Genomic DNA, 24797 nt, shown 5'->3' with positions numbered 1-24797 from the left:
GGTATGTGTACCTCCCCTCTGGGTATGTCTCTGTATGTAAAAATGGTAGCAAAACAGCTCATTTTATTTTCTTCTTACTTTGTTCTGTTTTTTAATATTCTCTGCCATGAGCATATTCATCTTCAGAAATGGATCTGTTGTGACAAACCAAATTGACTATGGAATAGGTTAATGCTAAATAAAGCATGGAGGTCATTCAAAGGGATAACCTCCCAATGAAACAGATCTAAAAATATAGTAAAACCGTAACTCAATAGACTGAGAAAAATAAGAAAAATCAGCTGGAAAGAAAAATGTCTCTAAGTTTTTAGACTGAGATGAGAAATCATTGAAAGGGAAAAGAGTTTGTGTCAAAACAGAAAACATCTAGATCTAGAGTTTTGATCACGACATGCATAAAACAGGCATGCACGTGTGGGTCAGGTACATAATTTCTCTGCGTCACCACTGCCAAAAACGGGGGCTTGGACTCAACCAATTATTTCCAAACCTGGCTTATCCTAAACTTTTTACTCAGTGGCTTTTTAAACTAGCAAAAATAAATATGCTTAATATGGGTCTGGCTTTGTGCCAAGCACAAATATGGTTTTATTTATAAGTATGGTTTTATTGTCTCTTTTAATCCTCTAGTTTCTCTAAGAAAGAGGGACTACTATCCTTATTTTAAGCTGAAGAAAATGAAACACGAAGTCCAAAGTCACATGGATGGATAAGCAGACATTTGAACCCAGGCAACCTGGGCCAGTGTTCAGATATTAGACTCAGAAATCCATCCTTTAAAAGCTCCTAATAAATTAGACCCGACTACCTGGAAGTGATTTTTCCAGATCTTAAATCTAAAATTCCATGATCTTGTTTTGTCATGTCTTTATTACTTCTTGAGTTATCAATTCCACTGGGTAATAATGTTCACTACTTCACTGAGCCTCTTAGGACAGATCCTAGGGGGGAGGCAGATTGTAAAAACGGAAGTCTTTCCAGATGTCATCCTGGATCGTCTTACACCAGCACAAACCGAGCTTTTTAAGCAGGTGTGCTCTTGTCCCCAGTTTCCCAAATAAGCAGACTGTAGATTAACAAGGACGTTAAATACTTCATAAAGGTTGATTCCACTTTCAGTCGTCATTTCAGTGTGAAGAAATCAAGAAGAGGTGGGGCAAGAGAAATTAAGAGACTGGAAGATGGAAAAAGCCTTGGGAGACAGGCTGGGATGCCCAGACCTCTGTCCTGAAGTCTGAAAGACTGAAAATGAGATCCTTGGTCACAACCATGGAAGTGGGACTGAGGTTCCCCTCCCTCCTGGTTGCCTGTGGGTTTGCACAGTGGAGTCCCTGATGTCAAGAAAAAAGGAAATATCAAAGAGAAGGTGCCACAGAGGGCCAACCAACAGACTGAAAAGTGTTGAAAGGGCCTGGGGGATGCAGTTCAGTGGTAGAGTGCACGCTTAGCATGTGCAAGGCCCCGCATTCAATCCCCAGCACCAGAGTATGGGGCGGGGGAAATACTGCTGGTAAAGAGCAAAAATGGTTGTTAACATGTAATCAGCCCCAATCCTTTCCAAGCTGCCTTAGTGATCGAGAACCAGAGAGAGAAATTATCTAATATCACACGTAAAAGATATCACTTTAAGGGGCTGGGGATGTGGCTCAAGCGGTAGCACGCTCGCCTGGCATGCATGCGGCCCAGGTTCAATCCTCAGCACCACATACAAACAAAGATGTTGTGTCCACCAAAAACTAAAAAATAAATATTAAAAAATTCTCTCTCTCTCTCTCTCTCTCTCTCTCTCTCTCTCTCTCTCTCTCTCTCTCTCTTCTTTAAAAAAAAAAAAAAAAAAGATATCACTTTAAGCACTTGTTGGCAGAACAAATAGGCCTGCAGTTGCATTGAGATGCCAGGCAGTGTTACCCTCCAGGGCCCAGGAACTCTTCCTGGCCTGGGAAGTGGCATGAGCCCTTCTGTGCAGTTGACTGTCGTCATCAACCCATAACCCCACTGTACCTTGTATACGATTTGACTCCTACTATCTGTGAGGTCCAGTTGGATGGAGATATAATCAATGTTGGGAGAAGGGGGTTGCATGTGTTGGTAACGAAGCCCCATCATCAGGAACTCCTCACAGCTCACTTGGAGACTTGCTATTTTCTTCAATTCCAGGGTACAGCTTCCACCTGGACACTTCAGTTCCATTCCCAGTTCTAAAATGAACAATGCTGCATTAAGCTTGCCACTTGAATACCACAGGTGTAAAAACAAAAACCCACCTTTAGACATGTATTCATTCTTACAGACCCCAGGAATACTCAGATGTATCTTCCAATCCCTTCCTAGGTTTAGCATTATTCTGAAAGCTTATAATTTCCTTCAGTGAAAAGAACAAGTGACCAGTTCTCTTGCCCACCCAAAGTTAAACTGAGAGGAAAAAAATAAAACGTGTTTTCTGGTGATTGAATGTGTCTGACTAACAGGCCAGTGGCTCGCTATAGCGCCTACTGCTTAGCTCTCATCTTCCCTTGAGAGCATCAGCTTCATGGCTCCATCATGCAATCTCTACCAGACTGTTCTACTCACCAAAATGCTCTCCCCACGGTGCTCATCACACACTCAAGTCCTGCATGTCCTTCTCAGTCTAATTAATCTTTTTTTCTAAACCTTCCCTTAAACACTCAGTGGACCACCTGGACCAACCTGTGCTGTCTTACCAAAAACCGTAATTCTCTCTCCAGTAGTCTTTGTGTCTCTACCCAACTGCATTTTTCACTTGTTAGGTGTATGACACTCATAGGCTAGTTATTTTTTGAGTTTCATTTCCATGTCACATAAAACAGATACTCCATTTCATAGACAGGTGGTTGTGAAGAGGAAATGAGATGATTTATGTTCAAGTGTATCTTTGATGGTAAACTTCTGGCCAAATGCAAGATATTACTACAAGTTTGATTATTCCTTATATTTTTTGTTCTTCTCATGGTTCCTGAGACATTATTATGCATATAGGAAGTATCCAACATATTAATTGAATGAATAATGGAAGGAACCTCATCCATTAATGCTTCCTGATTTAAACCATGCTACCTACCAGCTCTACTTCAAGCTAGATCACAATCCAATAATATCTAATGAAGTATAAATAAACCACTCTTACTGCTGCTGCCATTGCTTTTACTATAACAATTGATAATTAAAGAAGACTTCCTATGAGCCAGACACTGTGTTAAGCCCATCCAGTGTGTGATCTCCTTTACTCCCATCCTTATTTAACTCTATGGAGCAGCTATTATCTTTTCCCATCTCCCAGAGGCTTAGACAGAAGATTCATAACTAAAATAACATAGAAAATGAATAGCAGAAGGAGTTTTCAAATCCAGATCTTTCTGATTCCAAAATCCATGCACTTAACCACTAACCTACATTTTCTTCCCAAGATGCTAAAATCATATTAAGTAGAACTATTTGTCTAGTGGAAGGTGACCATTCATGGATATTTTTGTCAGTTTTAGTAATATCCAGATAAATACTGAAAGTTATCATACGGGACTCAGGGAAAAAACTGTGTGGCTGATCTCCACGGGGTCCTTCTGGGCGAGGCTCCACCACAACCATCTGGCCGTGAGCTGGCAGCCTAGTTCTCAAAGGGTCCAGTCTGACGGTACACTCCAGGCCCGCCGTCCTCTCATAGTCGAATCTGAGCAGGTTCTTATCAATGGCTCGGGACAGGCCGTAGAATTCAGACACCTCCAGGACCTTGCTACTCATGCGGATAATGTTGCAGTCTGGCTCCATGAGATAGACCCGCAGGGTAAAGGTTTCAGTGAAGGTGTCTGTCTCAGTGAATCTGTAGAGAGGTCAAAGCAAAGGAAATAAGTATTGGTGCTCAGACACTTCGGATACCTGGGCACTTAGCTTGAAGCTTAAAAACCGGCCTTCACAAATTTTTGCATCGGGTGGAGTTTTGATTTAATTTCCTGCTGTACTCTCAACCTCTCGGGTCTCATCCCTTCTCTTTACTTTGGTGTGGATGCTTTTCCTGCTGCTTCTTTCTCCAGCCCTTTTCTTTCAATGCCTGCTCTCAAGCTCATCATCCATACTGACAGGTAAGGACTGCGGAGACCTTGGAGTCTCACCTCCAACATAACAAATTTAGGGGTATAAGGCCTATATTCTTTATGGATTGAGTTTTATTTCAGGAGTGAAGGGGCAAGGAGTTTCTGTAGTATCAAGGCCCTTTTGTTCTTCAGAAATACCACAAAACGGGTGGACATTCAAGGTCTGCTTGCCATGAAAATCGTATCAGCAATGGTTACTTCCACTACTTCCATCCTCTGTGGACTCTGTTCTCAGGGTATTTGCAGAGGCTAATAGAGATGTGTTGTCATATGGTTTTGTTATTGTTGTTTGTTTTGTTTTTTGAGAGTTTGAAATTAATGAGTGATGTATTTGCATTAATAATTCAGCTCTTCGTTGATATGCTTTTATTGCGACCCAGAACACACTAAACTCTATGCTGAACTCCTGACCACCGTATCTTTTTCAGTACTGAGAAGAACCTATTGAAGATATTTTCATTCTTACTTTGCAATGATGAAACTGAGGCACAGAGAAGTCAAATCACTTGCCATAGAAGCTGGAGAAGAGGGAGGAGGGAAATAAACATGCTCCCTGATCTCTGCCCCCAACTATGCTGGATATTCTATTTCAAATGTCATCAAACGACAAGCAGTGGCAGCCTTCCTGCGTGTACTCTACCAATCTTCTTCCCCCAAGGGAACTCAAGGAAGGAGTAGAGCAGCTAGAATTCATCAGCCTTTCAGCCCTTCCCAGCAAGATCTTTGAAGTCTGTCTTTTAACACTAAAGTCTTGGAAAGCCTTGCATGATGATTTTTAGCTTTCTAAGGAAAGTGGGTGCCACTTGATTTTCTGAGCACAGTATTTTGCCTTTTTCGAGGCACTTGTGGCTCTGCATTCTAATTATCTGCCCATCTTTCGCATTTGACCATGAGCACCAAGAGTTTGTGCATCTTCATCCTTAAGTTTCCTGTGGTCTGTGTGGACCCTGATCTGTAGTGGGTGGTTATAAATGCTATAGAATGATTCACGGTTCCAAAGTCTTCTTCAAAACTCGAATGCATTGTTGCAGTACTTACAATAAATTTATACCAACCTGTTTTAATCAAATACTCTTAAGTAAACAATTATATAAAGGTCTACTCCACCTACCCTGTCCTCACTTGCTTCTATGAAGTCTGAAATACCATAGCTATAACCTTAAAATTATTTTTTTATATAATTCACATATTATGAAATTTATTCTTTTAAAAGATACAACTCAATGGTTTTTAATATATTCACAAAGTTATATAAATATCTCAACTATCTAATTCCATAATACTTTCATCACCCCAAAAAGACATCCATACCCATGTAGTCACTCCCCAGAGGCCCCTAACCCAGCCTCTGGCAACCACTAATCTACTGTTCCTATGGATTTGCCTACTTTGGACATTTCATATAAATGAAACCATACAATATTTGTCCTTTTGTGTCTGACTTTTTTCACTTAGCATAATGTTTTCAAAGATCAGCCAAGTTGTCCCATGAATCCATGCTTCATTCCTTTTCATGTCTGAATAATATTATATTATATAGATTTGTCAGTTGAATTCGTACAACTTTTTGGCTGTTATGAATAATGCTGTCATGAACATTCCTGTACAAGTGTTTGTACAAACATACGCTTTTATTTCTCTTGTGTATATACCTAGAAGGGAAATTACTAGGTCATATGATCACTCTATGTTTAGCTTTGTAACTGATTTTAAGCACATTTGAATTATTTAATGTTTAAAAGTGGAAGATATTGTACTTCCTGTAACTGAACAGCTAGTCATCAAAAAAAAATTTTTTTTCATTCAATTTTGGAGCATATTTCCTAATTGATTCTCATGAAGAATTTGCCATTTGTAACTTTTTTTTCTTATTATACGTGATAGTTTGGGATACCAGAGATACTTGCATAAGAACACTAAATAGAAACAGGATGGAGTTAGTAATTTGTAGAAAAGCCCCAAGACAATAATTCAAATGAAGATGATTGAAAATTAGCCACAATTCTTGCCTTACCACTCAGGCCTCCAATTTCTATTAATTACTTTCTTGTTTGGAATCTATTAACTCCCTTCACAATAATATATATCCACAGAAAAAAACCCAAGTAAATAGAATGGTTGTCTGGCAACACATAATCAGAGCTCCTAGTCCACTCACCTGTAAAGTCGAAGTTTCACTGTGTCTTCATCAAGAATCGGGCAACCGTTGTGAACATACCTGACTTCATTGGGAAGGAAATGGCAGTCAAAGACCTAGTTCACATGAAAAATGGATAAATATACATGAGAAAATTGGTGCAAAGTTTTATTTTTCCAGATCTCAAGTACCTCCTGGAAAAACTATGGCCTGTGAGTGGTATGCACACGTGTGTGTGTGTGTGTGTGTGTGCGCACGCGTGCGCTTGCACATATTAACTACCACCTCTATCCTACCCCATGCCCACTCACCATACAGCTGAGTCTTGTTCAGTGAATATCTAAATTATGAAAATCCAAGCAGATCAAACAAGTAAATTAGGGGTAATTACTGCCTAAATGGCTACCTTTTTGCAGACTTTTAAAATATGGTTCCATTTATCAAAACTTCTATTTACTCCCTTCAGGGGTTTCTAGCAATTGGGTTAAAGGGATCTTTCTGTGTGTCTGTATGAAAAGGCAAGCATTAACCCACCCACCAACAAACTGTATTTGTTCTGTATACATGTGTTCTCCTGTTTTTTCTTTCTTTTCCAAATAGCATTTTTACATTCAACGAGGAAGCCACTGTGGGGGGGTGGGGTGCTATTGTGGTTGATCAGAGTCAAATATGAACCATAATTATTTCTTATATACTTGCAAAAGACAGCTTTTATTAGTTATATAATAGCAGAAATGGATGATGAGACATAGAATTCTAAAGGCAACTTCTATTCAAATAAAGATAATTAACTGCACCACCTCATTCAAAATGATTAAGGAAATGGCTGGTTTGGGGGGAATCCTAGTTTTGAAAGAAAAGTCTTCTCTTTCAGACTCAGCATGACCTTCATTCTGCCCAATCTGAGTTGGTAGAAGGCTGAGAAATACCCCTGAGGTATTTACACATCCTCGCTATGGAGCTGATGGTGTCTAGTCTTTACCTTTTTTAGTCTCAACCATTTCAGACAACAGAATCCACCCTGAGAAGATGTTATTACCAACACAAATGACTTTCTTTTCTTACAGATATCCCTGGCTCTCCTCTTCATTTGATAACTAGGAAGGAGATAAAGAGAAGCCCTTCCCCACCCCATTGACAAATAGTCGTGGTAATAAAGAGACAATCTGCTTTGCTAAAAGAAACATCTGTTTAATGTTTCGTAATATGTTTTCCTTTTATAAAAGGCGACAACCATAATTGTCCATAAATTTACTAACTAAAACAAAGGAGAGCTAAATCCTTTTCTAATTACTGTCTAGCTTTGTTTTTTTCCACTTCAACTGCTTTTCAATTACAATTTATAATTAAATTGTCACACATTCCTAAGTCATTACTCACTTTAACGACAGTAAACTAGTTCAAACTAGAGATATTTTCTTACTGCTTTATTTCCCATTCAAAAAAAAAAAAAAAAAAGCAAGCTCAGCACTAGACTGAGGTGCTTTTCCACCCAGGAAACTTCTTGCTCTGGGTCAGGTGTCAGAACTGCTAAGTGAGGCTGTCTTGTCCTAAAACAGGAGTGCGACAAACGGCCATCGACCTTGTCTAATTGACTCTATCAAGGGGGTGATCTCAACAGAAGGCACTGGCATGCACCCACTGAAGTCCCTTTCCAAATATCTAGTAGGAAAATGAACCTGTTGGTTCTGAGACAAACTTCAGTAATGAAATGAAAACACTAATTGAACAGATGTTAAGCAAAACATTTTCTGTGCAAATCACATGAAACTGTTCATTACACAGCAGGGTGTTGTTAATACAGTCATCTTGCTAGAAATGGGTTCACATAAGCCTAGCTTTAAGCTTAATATTAAGCTCTATTAAAGAATAATGTTTAGAGCTGGGGTTGTGGTTCAGTGGTAGAGCACTTGCCTCGCATGTGTGAGGCACTGAGTTCGATACTCAGTACCACATAAAAAAATAAAGCACAATAAAGTTATTAAAAAACAATGTTTGTAAGTATATTATATATATATATATATATATGAATAATATTTAGGCTGTGTGTCTGTGTGTGTGTGTCTGTGTGTGTGTGTGAACTTGGCTATGCTTAATTTCAAGAACTCTATAAGGAATAAATCCCTGGAGAGGGCTGAACCAGCTGGGGTTAAAAACCAAGCACAAATTCCCTTCAACTCAGACTTTACATGAGAATCTAGTTTTTTATAGAAATTATGAAAAATTTAAAAAATAGATGGCTGGAGAAACTGTTTTCTCACTATATAAAATTTTCTATGGCACAAAGCTCTGCTATTTGGTAAACTGGAGATGAGACTCTACATTTTAATGGACTCCTATACAATAGAATAATTTTTTTGTACTAGGGATTTAACCCAGGGGCATTTCATCTCAGCCCTTTTTTATTTTTTATTTTGAGACACAGTCTCACTGAGTTGCTTAGGGTTTCACTAGGTTGCTGAGGCTGGCCTTGAACTTGTGATCCTCCTGCCTTAGCTTCCTGATTTACTGGTATCATAGAATCAATTTTGGAAGATAAAAATCACATATCTACTTTAGATTATGTAAATCAACTTGAGATATCATATTTACTTCTAGAAATGCACACACTGAACATTCAGAACTTAATAATACTTTTTTAACATGAGCAATAGCACACTAAGGGATCAATAATACTTTTTTTTTTAAGTTATCAATGGACTTTTATTTTATTTCTTTATATGCAGTGCTGAGAATCAAACCCAGGGCCTCACACATGCTAGGCAAGCACTTTACCACTGAGCCACATCCCAGCCGTCAATAATACTTTTTAAAAATGAGACCAGAAACAAAAGGATCAATATGGTTTGGGATATTTCCAAGCAGTCAAGAATTTCCTAAATCAGCCAGGCATTTTGTTATTTCTGTTCCAGATTATCTATCTAGTAACCAGAGTTTTGCCCTAAAATCTGAAAGAGATGACTCAGAGGTCTACTCCAACCCTTCATCCTTGTGACCACATGGGATTTTTATCTAGTTCTCATCACCTGGATCCCTTTCCGCTCCCCTGTGCCTCAGCACCAAAGAAGCAGAACCATTAAAACTCACTATCTCGGAGGGGACTTCGTTATTCTCTGAGTGCCACGGTGTTAAGGAGTCTTAGGTTATCTGGGGTAGAAAGAGGACTGACCTCAGAGGCTGCTAGGTAGTAACGGATTCATTCCAAATTGCCTTCAAGGAGGAGAAACTGGTGAATGATAGGGCTTTGTCCTGCTTGCACAGGACAACAGCTTAGACAGCTTGCCTCTGCTGGCTCTCAGTAGGAATTTACTTCTCTCTCCCCCAAAATAACGCCATTTCTAAGTGTTGGACCCTTTTTAAAAACTATATTTATTGGAAAGGGTATCATATTAACAATTGATCATCTTTATAAGGTGTCCATATTTGTATTTAGTACAGCACTGGGTCCATGCCTTATCAAGGACTCCAAGCCACTAGGACCAAGGTGCCATCTTACTGCTCCTAATTCTTCACTTGGCTTTTGACCCCAATCCCTGCCATTGCTCTGCATTGCCTGCTGCTGTGTAATACAGGGAGAAGTTGGGACTACCAAACACTCGGGAATACAACGTCTCCATACTTATGGACATGATTGTATCCTATGTTTAAGATCCTACCCAAAGGTCTTTGACTGACAAAAGAAAATCTCAAAGGAATCTGGTGGGAGACATTTAGTTACTGTCACATCTAGTTTAGACATTTAGTTACTGTATACCTCCATTGTGAGACTCTCTTCCATAGAATTCACATATTTCAGAATTGGTCTATAAATTTAAGTATGGTAAATGAAATGCCTAGAGATAATCATTGGAGCTAGCATCTATTTAAGCCTCTTTATTCCATCTCTACAATATCTAGTTTGAATCACTTCATGAACACATTTCTTAAGCCAAACAAACAGGAAATTGTGTTTATGGTTCAGCAATCGGAATTTGTGCATTTTTCCAAAAGCAGTAGCAGTATATTCTCAAGATTGTTTATATTGGGAGAAAGTTAAGTCACAGCAGGAACAAGTAATAAAATCAAAGGTCATTTTCTATTATGTAGAGGGGTCAACTTCTACTTTAAGCAAAGACAATATAGGAAAATAAAAGTTTAGAAGGGAATTCTTCTCTACAAAAGAAGTGACTATAGAGCCAGGCATGGTGGTACACACCTGTAATCCCAGTGACTAAGAAGGGCTGAGGCAGGAGGATCACAAGTTCAAGGCCAGCCTCAGCAACTTAGCAAGATTCTATCACAAAAAATAAATTAAAAATACAAATTAAATGATTGGGAGATACGGCTCAGTGGTAAAGCACTCCTGGGTTCTGTCCCCACACACTCACCCCAGTCCCAAGAAGTGACCATAGAATACCCTTAAATAAAAAGGTCTCCTTTTGTTTGAAGGGGGAAACATTTATGCAGGCATTTTTGATAAAATGAATATTTAGTTCTCCAGGTCTCTTTTCTACTTCTCTTCCCTTACTCAAGTTTTACCCTTACTATTCTGAGGTCACAAGTATGTCCTAAAATGTTCTTGAGACCTAATTTCTTATCAAAAGACACCTTGACTACTGGCAATGGGGGAGGTCATTTGGGGCAGGAAGAATTCCATAAGAATCTTCCATAGCACACACTGCAAGTGACTGCCCACTCCAACCCTTAAAGGCTGCCCCATATTCATATTCATATTCTCTCTCTCTCTCTCTCTCTCTCTCTCTCTCTCTCTCTCTCTCTCTCATAGATTGGCAATATACTAAAATGCATATCTGTACTTCTTTTACATTACGCTTTTCCCTGGATGATTAACTACTCTATAAGATCAAGCAGTTCTCTTCAATACAAGAGAAGAAATTGGAAAGCCTTGTTGATACAGTGCATTATTAAGAAAAAACGCCAGCATCCATATTAGTTTGAGCCTGACCTCCTCCACAGGTGTTAGCATGATTAAGAGTAAACCCTGTCAGTGGTAGAAGACTTAGCTAGAATCAGTCAAGGTCATTAAAAAACAACTTCCACCTCACATAGAAAAACAGTACAATACTCCTACTCTGCCTGTGAACTTCAACCCCACCATTTCAAACGTGAGCTTCTTCACAGTACTCAACTTTGATGGCTAGACAGGAGACCTTTGACCTCCCTCTCTCCCCCCCTCCCTCACATACTGTTGTACACTGGAACTCATCCATGCTACTGAACAGAGAATCTCCGACGTGACCCACCTGTGGCATGAGTTTCCCGACCCTCTGGGTTATCGGCTCATTCATCACAACTTCCACTTTGCAGGCATCTTTCTCTTTGGGGATGGCAAACTTCAGGTCATCGTCTGACAGGAAGGCAGAGCCGCCCTTCATCACCCGCATCCCATGGTTCAGGCTGATGAAGGTGGGGCTGGCCGGGTCCAGGAGCAGCAGAAGCAGGAGGACACTGAGGCCTCCCCAACCTAGAGAGCTCATGCCGACCGGGGCCCACTCGCTTCTGGCCATCACAAAATTTCTCCAACAGAGGAGGCCTTCTGCGCTTCCTCCCACGGCTCAGGTCACAGTCCAAGGGGCAGGGCGAGGGGTCCTGACGGTGTGCCCCGAGATCTTAACATGCCCCTTTCATTCCAGACTCACACAAGGACGCCTTCCAGCCAATCCAGGGGCTGTTAATAAAACTTGCTGATCACTCCTGACAACGCCAGCAAGATTAATGTGCCTCCCAAGTGCTTTTCTAATCCTGCAGACAGAAGAAGGGGTTAGGAGAAAGTGAGAGACGGAAACATTTCGTACAGCTACTCAAAGGATCACCACTCACAGAGGGATCTTTCATCCAGCCTATAATTTCAGCTTAATTAAAAAACAAATAAACTGACTTGACCTTCAGGCCCATCTGAAAGGCAAGACAGACATTTCATTACCCGGCTTGCAGCTGTTGCTTCCGGATGCAACAGACCCCAACTGGGATGTCACCTGTGTGGTCCAACAGGAGACAAGGCGGCCTCCCTGTCATCCTTTGAGTTCAGAGAAAGGGGCTAAACTTGCTTCCATTTCCTCTTTAGTTAAATGGGGACTACAATAAAATTTGTGTTCGAGCTGATGGGATTATTTACACACTGATTGAAAACATGACTAACTCTGAATCAACACAGCCCAACTAAGAAATGAGCTTCACTGTTTGTTGCATTGACTGTCTAGCAATGAAGACACCTAAGACACACTTGATGAGAAAAACTGGAGAAAATATTTTTTTTTTCCTAAGTGAGCATTCAACTTTTTGTGTATGTGTAATGAGGACCATGAATTGAGTGACATAGTTTTAATATACAGAGTTGATGATATAGGTGTGTGTACATTGTATTTATATCATCTACAATACTACCTATAATGTACTCAATTTACACTACTGGAGTCTGTTTCTACTTCCCTCACTTAGAATTTCATGATTATTTCTCTATTCTAAAGAATTGAAAAGGTTTTATCCAAAGTAAAATGTATCGGAGTATCTCTTTAAATTCAGAGTATACTTAAGTGAACCAGTGGTGGATTCTCATGCCCATAAAAAAGTTAACAGTTTAATGATTTTCATAAATTTCTCTATATAACCAGTAAATACTGAAATAAATGTTTGCTAGAGGATGTACACAAAATGCCTCTGGCACCCCTCCTCATGCCAGACCCTGTGCCACCTGCTCTGCACACCCAGTTGTGCCCACCATGGCCACCATCTTGCATCTGGTAGGAAGATGGCGTCTGCTAAAGAGCAGAGGCATTGTTGAGCACGTGAGGGAGTAGGAGTGGGAATTGCTCTTCCAAAAATGGGTTCAGTGGCTAAACAGATGGTGTTGCCTCATGCAGTAACAAATACCCCACCAAAAAAACCAAAAGCACTTCAGAAGCAGAGTTTTCTTATAACCTGGGAGAGAAGTGTGAACACACTTCTCAGGCTGCTGACAACTTTCCAAACAGCATATTGGTTCAACATCAGGAATGAGAGGGGAAGGCAAGCACAGAAGCCCAAAAATTGGAAGATGGAAAATGAGTGGTAGAATGCATCATGAACAATGTACTCAACACTATGAAAAAGTAGAATGAAATCCCACCATCACTTTGAATCAGAACAAGCTCAGTTCAATGAGCAATCTTTATTTGCTGCTTTTTTTTGTTCATTATCTTTATTGCAAGCATTTTACATGCAACTATTTCAGTTTAATTACGAGCATCTCTTTGGTTGATGAATAAATGTGTTTGTGCTAATTTTTAAAATGCCTCTATTAACTACCTCTATTAATACATCAGGGGAAGACAGCTTATGGTGCCACTGTTTGAAACCTTTCACTTTAGAGGAAGCACCTGACCTGTGTCACCGAAGGACAAGTATGCTTACAGATTAGCCTGATTTTTATGGTGTCAGTCCCAAAATAAAACTGTTCACACACTCCCACTGATCCTGTTGCCCAGAGTTAGCCTAAATTTGTCTGGCTTATTTATGCAAAAATGCAAATTTGGTTGTTGAACTTTCACAAAATACGATCTTTTTTCCCATTTACATATGGCATCTAAGTTCATACTGAAAAGCAGTACATTTAGAGACTCTTAGGTAACTGAGCAGGTAGGTGTCTTCCAAACAAGGAGATGAACAAGTAAACTGCTTTCTGAGATTTGGACTGGTTAAATCAACATATAAAAACAGCAAGAGCCCCACCCTCTCCTGCATACTATCTCAGTCTCCTTCACTGGCTCTTCCTATACTGCCTGACTTTTTAATATTGGAGATGGACCAGTGCTTGGACTGGCTTTCTGTGAACCCTCACTCCTCTTGATCTCATTTGTTGTCTTTAAGTACCACTTTAAAGTTCGTTTTAGTCCATTTTTTCATGAGTGTGACCAAAAGACTTGAAAAGAACAATCAGAGTAGGAAAAGTCCACAGTTGGCCACCTCCATAGGTCTGGACCTGTGATGAGACAGAAGGACATGGCAGAGAAAAGTAGCTCCAGACATGGCCAGGAAACAGAGAACCTTCTTTTCACCAGGGACAAAGGCACAATCCCCGTGACCTACCTCTTCCAGCAATGCTCTAACTGCCCAGTTAATCCTTATGAATGGATTAATGCACTAATTAGGTTAAGGCTCTCATAACCCATACGCAACTCTCCTTAATATCTCCATATGGGCGTGTAACAGTTATCTCAATCCTTATGAAGCCAAAATCAAACTCTCCATCTTTCTTCCTTTGTTCTTACCTAATTTAATGGCAACTCCAACTTTTTAGCTATGCCTTTCTTTGTCTCTCTATGCCCAAACAAAAATTCCTTCTGGTTCTTTGTGATGGACAGACCTTAGGGTAACCACCAATAATCCAGCTTCCTAGTAACCAGAAGTTCCTACTCCTTGAGTGTCAGCAGATATTGTGACATTTCCAGCCAACAGGATAAGGCAAAAGTGATTACATGTCACTACACAGAGGACTCTGTTATGACTGAATGAAGCCAGAGGTTCTGCTGCTGCACTGGAAGCAGAACAGCTCTGGAGTTCTGCTGCCACAACAAAATGACTCTGTTAACAACCTGAATGAGCTTGAAAGTGGATTATTCCAAGTGAAGTCTCCCAATATGAGTGGAGCCCAGTCAACACTTTGATTGACACTGGGTCACAACCTGAATCAGAGAACCCAGCCAGGTCACGATCAGACCCCAGACCGATGGAAACTATGAGATAAGAAATACATGTGGCAATGTAGAAACCCTTCTGCCTCAAAAATCAACTACTATATGGGTAGACATATAAACAACATGAAAAAGTAAGATAACAAATTGCCTCAAACAAACCAAATACATCAAAAATATAATCTGTCAACACCACAATGAAAGAAATGTCAGAGAAGGAGTTTAGAATGTTCATAGTAAAACTGATCTGCAAGGTAAAGGATGATATAAGGGAGCAAATAAAGGAAGAAAAAGATCACTTCAATAAAGAGATAGATACTCTGGGGGGAAAAAAACAGAAACCCTCAAAATGAAGGAATCAATAAATCAAATCAAAAATTCATTGGAAACTATGGCCAGCATACTAGACCACTTACAAGACAGAGACAAAATATATAATCTTGAAAATAAAGTTGAGCATGGAGAAAAGACAGTAAGAGAGCATGAACAGAACTTCTAAGAAATATGGAATAACATGAAAAGACCAATCTTAAGATTCATTAGGATAGATAAAGGCTTGGAGATACAAACCAAAGGAATGCATAATCATTTCAGTGAAATAATGTCTGAAAATTTCCCAAACCTTAAGAATGAAAAGGAAAATCAAATACAGGAAGTTTCTAGGACCCCAAATATACAAAATTACAACAGACCTACACCAAGTCACATTATGATGAAGATGCCTAACATACAGCATAAGGATAGAATTCTTAAGGCTTCCAGAGATAAAAAGTCAAGTAACATTTAGAGGGATACCAAGTCAGATCTCAGCTGATTTTTCAACCCAGACCCTTAAAACTAGGAAGTTTTGTAATAATATATAGCAAGCTCTGAAAGAAAATGGATAACAACTAAGAATACTATACCCTGTAAAACCAAGATTCAGATTTGAGATTTGATGATGAAATAAAAAACTTTCATGATAAACAAAAGTTAAAACTAAAAAAACCTGTCCTACAGAACATTCTCAACAAACTATTTCATAAAAAAGAAATAAAAAATAAAAATGAAATCCAGCAAAGGTAGGGACTACACTAGAAGAATAGTCAATCAAGAAAGAAGGTAATTCAAATTAAAAACCAGAAATAATTCAAAATGACAGGGAATAAGAATCATTTCTCAATAATAACATTCCATGTAAATGGCCTAAACTCATCAAACAAAAGACAAACCGGCAGACTTGATTAAAAAGTAAGCCCCAACCATATGCTCTCTGCAAGAGACACACCTCTTAGGCAAAGACATCCACAGACATTGTGAAAGGATGGGGGAAAACATATCATCCACATGGATCTTGCAAACAAGCAGGGGTTTCTATCCTCATATCTGATAAAGTGGGTTTCAAGTCAAAATTATCAGAAGGGACAAACAAGGCCATTTCACATTGCTCAAGAGAACTATACATCAACAAGATATAATAATCTTAAATATTTATGCCCCAAACAATGAAGCAGCTACATACATCAAACAATCCTTCAAAATCTCAAGAATCAAATAGATCAGAATACAATAATACTGGGTGACTTCAAAATGCCTCGATTACCAATTCATAGATCTTCAGATAAAAAACTAAACAAATAAGCTATAGAACTAAAAAGTAAAATTAATAATTTAGACTTTACAGACATATATAGAATATTTCATTCATCAATGAATGAATACACTTTCTTTTCAGAAGCAAATGGAACATTCTGTTAATGTTAGTCTACATCTTAGACCACAAAGCAACTCTTAGCAAATACAAAAAATAGAGATACTACCTTGCATTCTATCAGCTCAAAATGGAATGAAATTAGAGATCCACCCACACCTGCAGCCTGTGTGGGTCCCAGGCTCACAGGAGGCCCAGTACACTCCTGGGCAGGGCAAACACCAGCCAGAGCCTAGCCTCTGGCACAAGACTGCCTTTTCTGACCAACAGACTACCAAGGGAGGTCAATCCCAGAGACCCAAATCCACCCACACCAACTTGTGCAGGACCCAGATCCAGGATACAGTAGTATTCATTGAGGGACACCAGCAGTGTCTGGAAGCCCAGTATCAAGGTGAGGTAGAGACAATCTGCATGGGTACTACAAGAATATAGGGAAGAAACTGTAATATCTCAGATCCACACTGCAAGAAAGGAAGACACATAGACAACATGAAAAAACAAGGGAGGAAAGTGCCCCCAAACAAACCTGGACACTATAATAACAGAACCCATGGGCAGCGAAGTTGATGAAATGTCAGAGAAGGTGTTCAGAAGATTCATAATTAAAATGATCTGTGAATTAAAGAAAGACCTAAATGAGCAAATACAGGCAAAAATTGATCACTCCAACAATGAGATAAGAGAGCAAATACAGGTAGCAAAATATTACTTCAAGAGAGAGATACAGATTCTGGGGAAAAAAAAACAGAAATCCTTGAAATGAAGAATACAATAAATCAAATAAAAAACTCAATAGAAAGCATAACCAATAGACTAGATCACTTGGAAGAAAGAACGTCAGATAATGAAGACAAAGTATACAATCTGGAAAATAAAGTTGATTATATAGTGGAGATAGTTAGAAACCATGAACAGAACATCCAAGAATTATGGGACAGCATGAAAAAGATCAAATATAAGAGTTACTGGGATAGAGGAAGGCACAGAGTTTCAAACCAAAGGAATGCACAATCTTTTCATGAGGTAATATCAGAAAATTTCTCAAGCACAAAGAACGAATTAGAACACCAAATACAAGGGCCTTACAGGACACCAAATGTACAAAATTACAGCAGATCTACACCAAGGCACATTATAATGAAAATGCCTAGAATACAGAATAAAGATAGAATCTTAAAAGCTGCAAGAGAGAGGAATCATATCACATAGAGGGGGAGACCAATTCTTATCTCAGCAGATTTTTCAACCCAGACCCTCAAAGCCAGGAGATCATGGAACAACATATACCAAGCTCTGAAAGAAAATGGATGCCAACCAAGAATCTTATATCCAGCAAAACTAAGCTTTAGATTTGATGATGAAATAAAAACCTTCCATGATAAACAGAAGTTAAAAGAATTTACAACTAGAAAGCCTGCACCACAGAACATCCTCGGGAAAATATTCCAAGAGGAGGAAATGAAAAACAATGATGAAAATCAGCAGAGGGAGGGATTACACTAAAGGGAAATCTAATCAGAGGAGAAAACAAGTCACCAAAAATAAACAAAATGTCTGGGAATACAAATAATGTCTTAATATTAACCCTGAATGTTAATGGCCTAAACTCACCAATCAAAAGACATAGACTAGCAGATAGGATCAAAAAAAAAAAAAAAAAAAAAAAAAAAAAAAAGACCCAACAATATGCTGCCTCCAAGAGACTCATCTCATAGAAAAAGACATCCACAGACTGAAGGTGAGGGGTTGGGAAAAATAATCATACCACCCACATGGACTGCAGAAGCAAGCAGGAGTTTCCATTCTTATATCAAATAAAGTAGACTTCAAACTAAAGTCAATCAAAAAGAATAAAGAAGAACACTACATACTGATCAAGGGAACCATACACCAACAAGACTTAACAATTATAAATATATAGGTCCCAAACATTAGAGCATCTACGTTCATCAAACAAACCCTTCTCAAGTTCAAGAGTCAAATAGACCACACACAATAATTTTGGGTGACTTTAACACACCTCTTTCATCATTAGATAAGTCTTCCACATAAAAGCTGAACAAAGAAACTATAGAATTCCATAATATAATCAATAACTTAGACTTAACTGACATTTATAGAATATTTCATCCTTCAACAAGAGAACATACTTTATTCTCAGCAGCACATGGATCCTTCTCTAAAATAGAACATATACTATGCCACAAAGCAACTCTTAGCAAATATAAAAAAGTAGAGAGACTACCCTGCATTCTATCAGATCATAATGGAATGAAATTAGATATCAATGATAACATAAAAAATAAAATCCACTCTAATACCTGGAGACTAAATGATATGCTACTGAATGAACAATGGGTTACAGAAGATATCAAGAGGAGATTAAAAAAATTTAGAGGTGAATGAGAACACAGATACAACATATTGAAATCTCTGGGACACTATGAAAACAGTTCATAGAGGAAAGTTCATTGCATGGAGTTCATTTCTTAAAAAGAAGAAAAAGTCAACAAATAAATGACTTAATAATACAACTCAAAGCCCTAGGAAAAGAAGAACAAATCAACATCAAAAGCATCAGAAGACAAGAAATAATTAAAATCAGAGCTGAAATCAATAAAATTGAAACAACAAAAACTTGACAAAGTTTTTTGACAAAAACTTGGTTCTTTGAAAAAATAAATAAAATTGACAGACCTTAGCCATGCTAACGAAGAGATGGAGAGAAAACAAATCACTAATACATGTGATAAAAAAGGAAATATCACAACAGACACTACAGAAATACAGAAGATAATTCGAAATTATTTTGAAAACTTGTACTCCAATAAAATAGAAAATATCGAAGGCATCCACAAATTTCTAGAGTTATATAATTTGCCCAAATTGAATCAGGATGATATATACACAATTTAAACAGATCTATTTTAAGTGATGAAATAGCAGATGCCATCAAAAGTCTACCAACCAAGAAAAGCCCAGGGCTGGATGGATACACAGCTGAGGTCTACAAGACCTTTAAAGAAGAACTAATACCAATAATCTTCAATTTATTTCAGGAAATAGAAAAAGAGGCAACACTTCCAAACTCATTCTATGAGGCCAATATCACTCTGATTCCAAAACCATCAAAAAAAGAAAACTTCAGGCCAATATCTCTAATGAACATAGTTGCAAAAATTCTCAATAAAATTCTGGCAAATCAAACACAAAAACATATCAAAAAGATTGTGCACCATGATCAAGTAGGATTCATCCCAAGTATGCAAGGTTGGTTCAACATAAGGAAATAATTAAATGTAATTCATCACATCAATAGACTTAAAAAAAAATAACCCAATCAATAAATGGGTCAAGGACCTGAACAGATATTTCTCAGAAGATGATATATAATCAATCAACAAATACATGAAAAAATGTTCATCTCACTAGCAATTAGAGAAATTAAAATCAAAACCACTCTAAGATTTCATCTCACTCCAGTCAGAATGGCAGCTATTATGAAGACAAACAACAATAAGTGTTGGCAAGGAGGTAGGGAAAAAGATACACTCATACACTGCTGGTGGGACTGCAAATAGGTGCAGTCAATATGGAAAGCAGTATGGAGATTTCTTGGAAAATTGGAAATGGTACCACCATTTGACCCAGCTATCCCTCTCCTTGGTCTATACCCAAAGGACTTAAAAACAGCATACTACAGGTACACAGCCACATCAATGTTTATAGCAGCACAATTCACAATAGCTGAACTATGGAACCAAACTAGATGCTCTTCAATAGATGAATGGATAAAAAAAAAAAAATGTGGCATATATACACAATGGAATATTACTCAGCAATAAAAAGAATAAAATCATGGCATTTGCAGGTAAATGGATGGAGTTAGAGAAGATAATGCTAAATGAAGTTAGCCAATCCCAAAAAAACAAATGCTGAATGTTTTCTTTGATATAAGGAGGCTGATTCATAGTGGGATAGAGAGAGGGAGCATGGGAAGAATAGATGAACTCTAGATAGGGCAGAGGGGTTGGAGGGGAAGGGAGAGGGCATGGAGTTATAAATGATGGTGGAATGTGATTATCATTATTATCCAAAGTACAGGTATGAAGACATGAATTTGTGTGAATCTACTTTGTATATAACCAGAGATATGAAAAATAGTGCTCTATATGTGTAAAAAGAATTGTAATGCATTCTGCTGTCATATATAAATGTTTTAAAATTGAATGAAATTAGAAATTAACAATAAAATAAAAATAGAAGCTCCTCTAACACTTAGAGACTAAATAATACATTATTAAATGACCAATGGATAGCTAAAGAAATCAGGGATGAAATTAAAAAAATACTTATAGGCAAATGAGAATAGTGAGACAACATATCAAAATCTTTGAGACATTATGAAGGCAGTTCTAAGAGGACAGTTCATTGCATTGAGCTCATTCATTAAAAGAACAGAAAATCATCAAATAAAAAAACCTAACTTTACATCTCAAAGCCCTAGAAAAAGAACAAACCAGTACCAAAAGCAGTAGAAGACAGGAAATAATTAAAATCAGAGCCGAAATTAATGAAATAGAAACAAAAAAATTTCAAAAAATTAATGAAACAAAAAGTTAGTTCTTTGAAAAAATAAACAAAATTGATAAACCCTTAGACAAGGAAGAAAAAGAGAAAACCCAAACTACTAAAACCTGTAGTGAAAATATCACCACAGACACCACTGAAATACAGATGATAATCAGAAGCTACATTGAAAAACCTATGCTCCAATAAAATTAAAAATCTTGAAGACATTAACAAATTTCTAGGGACATATGGCCTACCCAAATTGAATCAAGGAGACATATTTAAACAGATCAATTTCAAGCAATGAAATTGAAAATGGCATCAGAAGCCTAACAACAAAGAAAAACCTAAGACCAGATGGATTCTCGGCCAAATTCTACCAGACTTCCAAAGACAAATGTACAGCAATACTCTTCAAATCATTCCATGAAGTAGAAAAGGAGGGAGCCCATCCAAACTCATTCTATTAGGCTAGTAATCACCCTGATACCAAAACCAGACAAAGACACCTCAAGGAAAGAAAGCTTCAGACCAATATCCCTGATGCATATAGATGCAAAAATTCTTAATAAAACACTGGCAAATCATATACAAAAACATATTAAAAATGGTGGTGCACAATGATCAAGTGGGCTCATCCCACGGATGAAAGTTTGGTTCAACATATGGAAATCAATAAACGTAATTCATCACATCAATAGACTTAACGACAAGAATCGCATGATCATCTCAATAGATGCAGAAAAGGCATTTGACAAAATTTAGCATCCATTCATGTTCAAGCATTAGAAAAACTAGGGATAATAAGAACGTACCTCAACATTATAAAAGGTATATATGCCAAACCCAAGGCCAACAGTATTCTAAATGGAGAAAAATTGGATGCATTCTCCCTAAAAACTGGAACAAGACAGTGATGCCCTCTTTCACCACTTTTATTCAATATAGGCCTGAAACCCTCGCCAGAGCAATTAGACAAAAGAAAAAAATTAAAGGGATATGAATAGAAAAAGAAGAGCTCAAGCTATCCTTAGTTGCCAATGACATTGTTCCATATTTAGAAGACCCAAAAAAAAGAAAACTCCACTAAAAATTTTCTTGAACTCGTAAATGAATTCAGCAAAGTAGCAGGATATAAGATTAACATCCATAAATCAATTGTGTTCCTATACACCAATGACTAATGAGCTGAAAGAGAAATCAGGAAACTATTCCATTCACAATAGTCAAAAAAACAAAAACTTGGGGATCAATCTAACAAAAGAGGTGAAAGACCTCTACAATGAAAATTACAGAACACTAAAGAAAGAAAATAAAGAAAACTTGGAAAATTGAAACACCTCCCATGCTCTTGGACAGGCAGAACCAATATTGTTTAAAATGGCCATACTACCAAAAGTACTATACAGATTTAACGCAATTTCCATTAAAATTCCAATGATGTTCTTCATATAAATAGAAAAAGCAGTCATAAAATTCATTTAGAAAAATAAGAGGCCAAAAATAGCCAAAGCAATCCTTAGCAAGAAAAGTGATGCAGGAGGCATTACAATACCAGACCTTAAATCATACTACAGAGGTATAGTAACAAAAAAAACATGGTGTTAGCACAAACATAGAAGTGAAGACCAATGGAACAGAATAGATGACACAGGGACACACCCACATAACTACAGTTGTCTCAGGCTAGACAAAGGCACCAAAAACATATGTTGGAGAAAAGATAACCTCTTCAACAAATGGTGCTGGGAAAACTGGAAGTCCATATGTAGTAGATTGAAATTGAACCCCTATTTCTCATCCTGCACAAAACTTAACACAAAGCAGATCAAGGATCTTAACATTTGACCAGAGACCCTGCACCTACTAGAAGAAAAAATAGGCCCAACTCTCCACCATGTCAGCTTAGGAACCGACTTCCTCAATAAGACTCCTAAAGCACAAGAAGTAAAATCAAGAATCAATAAATGGGATGGCATCAAAATGAAAACCTTCCTCACAGCAAAGGAAAAAATCAAAAACATGAACAGAGAGCCTATGGGAGAAAATCTTTACCACCTGCACCTCAGATAGAGTATTAATCTCCAGGATGTACAAAGAACTCAAAAAACTTAACACCAAAAAATAAACAAATAACCCAATCAATAAATGGGCAAAGGAACTAAATAAGCACTTCACAGAAGAAGAAATACAAATGGGCAAAAAATACATGAAAAAGTGTTCAACATCTCTAGTAATTAAAAAATAAAAGAAGCAAATTAAAACTACACTATGATTTCATCTCACTCCAGTCAGAATGGCAATTATCAAGAATATAAATAACAAAAAATGTTAGTGAGGATGGGGAGAAAGGTGCTGTCATACATTTTTGGTGGGACTGCAAATTGGTGCAACCATTATGGAAAGCAGTATGGAGATTCCTCAGAAAACTTGGAACGGAAGTGCCATTTGACCCAGCTATTCCACTCCTTGGTTTATACCCAGAGGACTTAAAATCAGCATACCATAATGACACAACCACATCAATGTTTATAGCAGCTCCACTCACAATAGCTAAGCTATGGAAACAACCTAGGTGTCCTTCAATAGATGAATGGATAAAGAAAATATGGTATTATATACCCAATAGAATATTACTCAGCCATAAAGAAGAATAGAATTATAGAATTTGCCAGTAAATGGATGAAACTGGAGGATATCATGCTAAGCGAAATAAGCCAATCCCAAAGAACCAAAGGCTGAATGTTCTCTCTGATATGTGGATGTAACCCAAACAAGGGAAAGTAGAGAAGTTCATTGGATTAGACAAATGGTAACAAAGGGAAGGGAGCGGGGAGGGGAAAGAAGGACACTAGGATTAATCAGACATAACTTTCCTAGCCTTGTATTTGAATACATGCAGGGTAACTCTGCATCATGTACAACCACAAGACTCGGATCCTAATTAGAATAAGTTATACTCTATGTATGTATAATTTGCCAAAATACATTCTACTGTTATGTATAACTAAAAAGAAAAAAATAATTTTAAAAGAACTGTGTTGTTTTAAGCCACAAAGTTTGTAGTGATTTTATGTAGCAATGGAAAATTAACACACTCTTTCTAAAGCATATCCATTATCCAAGTAGTATTTTCGTAGTTGTCACCCTGATCCACGCCACCATCAGTTCCGCTGGAGAACTGCAACAGCCTCCTGTTGGCTTTGCTTTACTCTTTATTCCCCTTTAGGCATTTCTCAGCATTACAGCTAAGCTACCTGGTAAATGCGACTTCTATCTCTTCTCTGATCATAATTCCCAATGGCTGCTCATCTTAGAGAAAAACCAGAGAACCTGATGACGCATAAAGTGCTGTGTAATTGGCTTCTGCCTTCCCCCTTTCACTGCATCCCCGTTTGTCTTCTTTGCTTACTCTGCACAGCCACACTAGCGTCTTTGCTTTCCCTCAAACAAATCCATACCAGCCTTTCCACACACCCCCTCCCCTGCTGGAGCTTCTCACCTTCCCATGGGCTTATCCCAAGGCATCAAATGTCACTCTGCAGTTCAGCCACATCTAACTACCTCATTAAAATTATGACATTGTTATCCCCCAGCATCCTCTTCCCCTTTTTTTGCTT

At 38.0% G+C, this 24797-nt stretch overlaps 1 protein-coding gene across 1 annotated transcript in view; it reads right to left on the bottom strand.

The window, feature by feature from the left end:
- Frem1 (FRAS1 related extracellular matrix 1) overlaps window positions 1-11720 on the bottom strand; it is a 124506-nt gene extending 112786 nt beyond the window's left edge. The window contains exons 1-4 of the mRNA XM_076843420.2: window positions 11487-11720; window positions 6265-6359; window positions 3534-3835; window positions 2002-2198 (exon numbers count right to left, since the gene is read on the bottom strand). Of these exons, the coding sequence (XP_076699535.2) occupies window positions 2002-2198; window positions 3534-3835; window positions 6265-6359; window positions 11487-11720 (828 nt within the window). The remainder of the gene's footprint in view (window positions 1-2001; window positions 2199-3533; window positions 3836-6264; window positions 6360-11486) is intronic.
- Window positions 11721-24797: the final 13077 nt, after the last annotated feature.

The sequence above is a fragment of the Callospermophilus lateralis genome, chromosome 2 (assembly GCF_048772815.1).
Source record: "Callospermophilus lateralis isolate mCalLat2 chromosome 2, mCalLat2.hap1, whole genome shotgun sequence".
Taxonomy (NCBI): Eukaryota; Metazoa; Chordata; class Mammalia; order Rodentia; family Sciuridae; genus Callospermophilus; species Callospermophilus lateralis.
The sequence above is the reverse complement of the archived record's forward strand: the minus strand, read 5'-3'. Positions and strand labels throughout refer to the sequence as shown.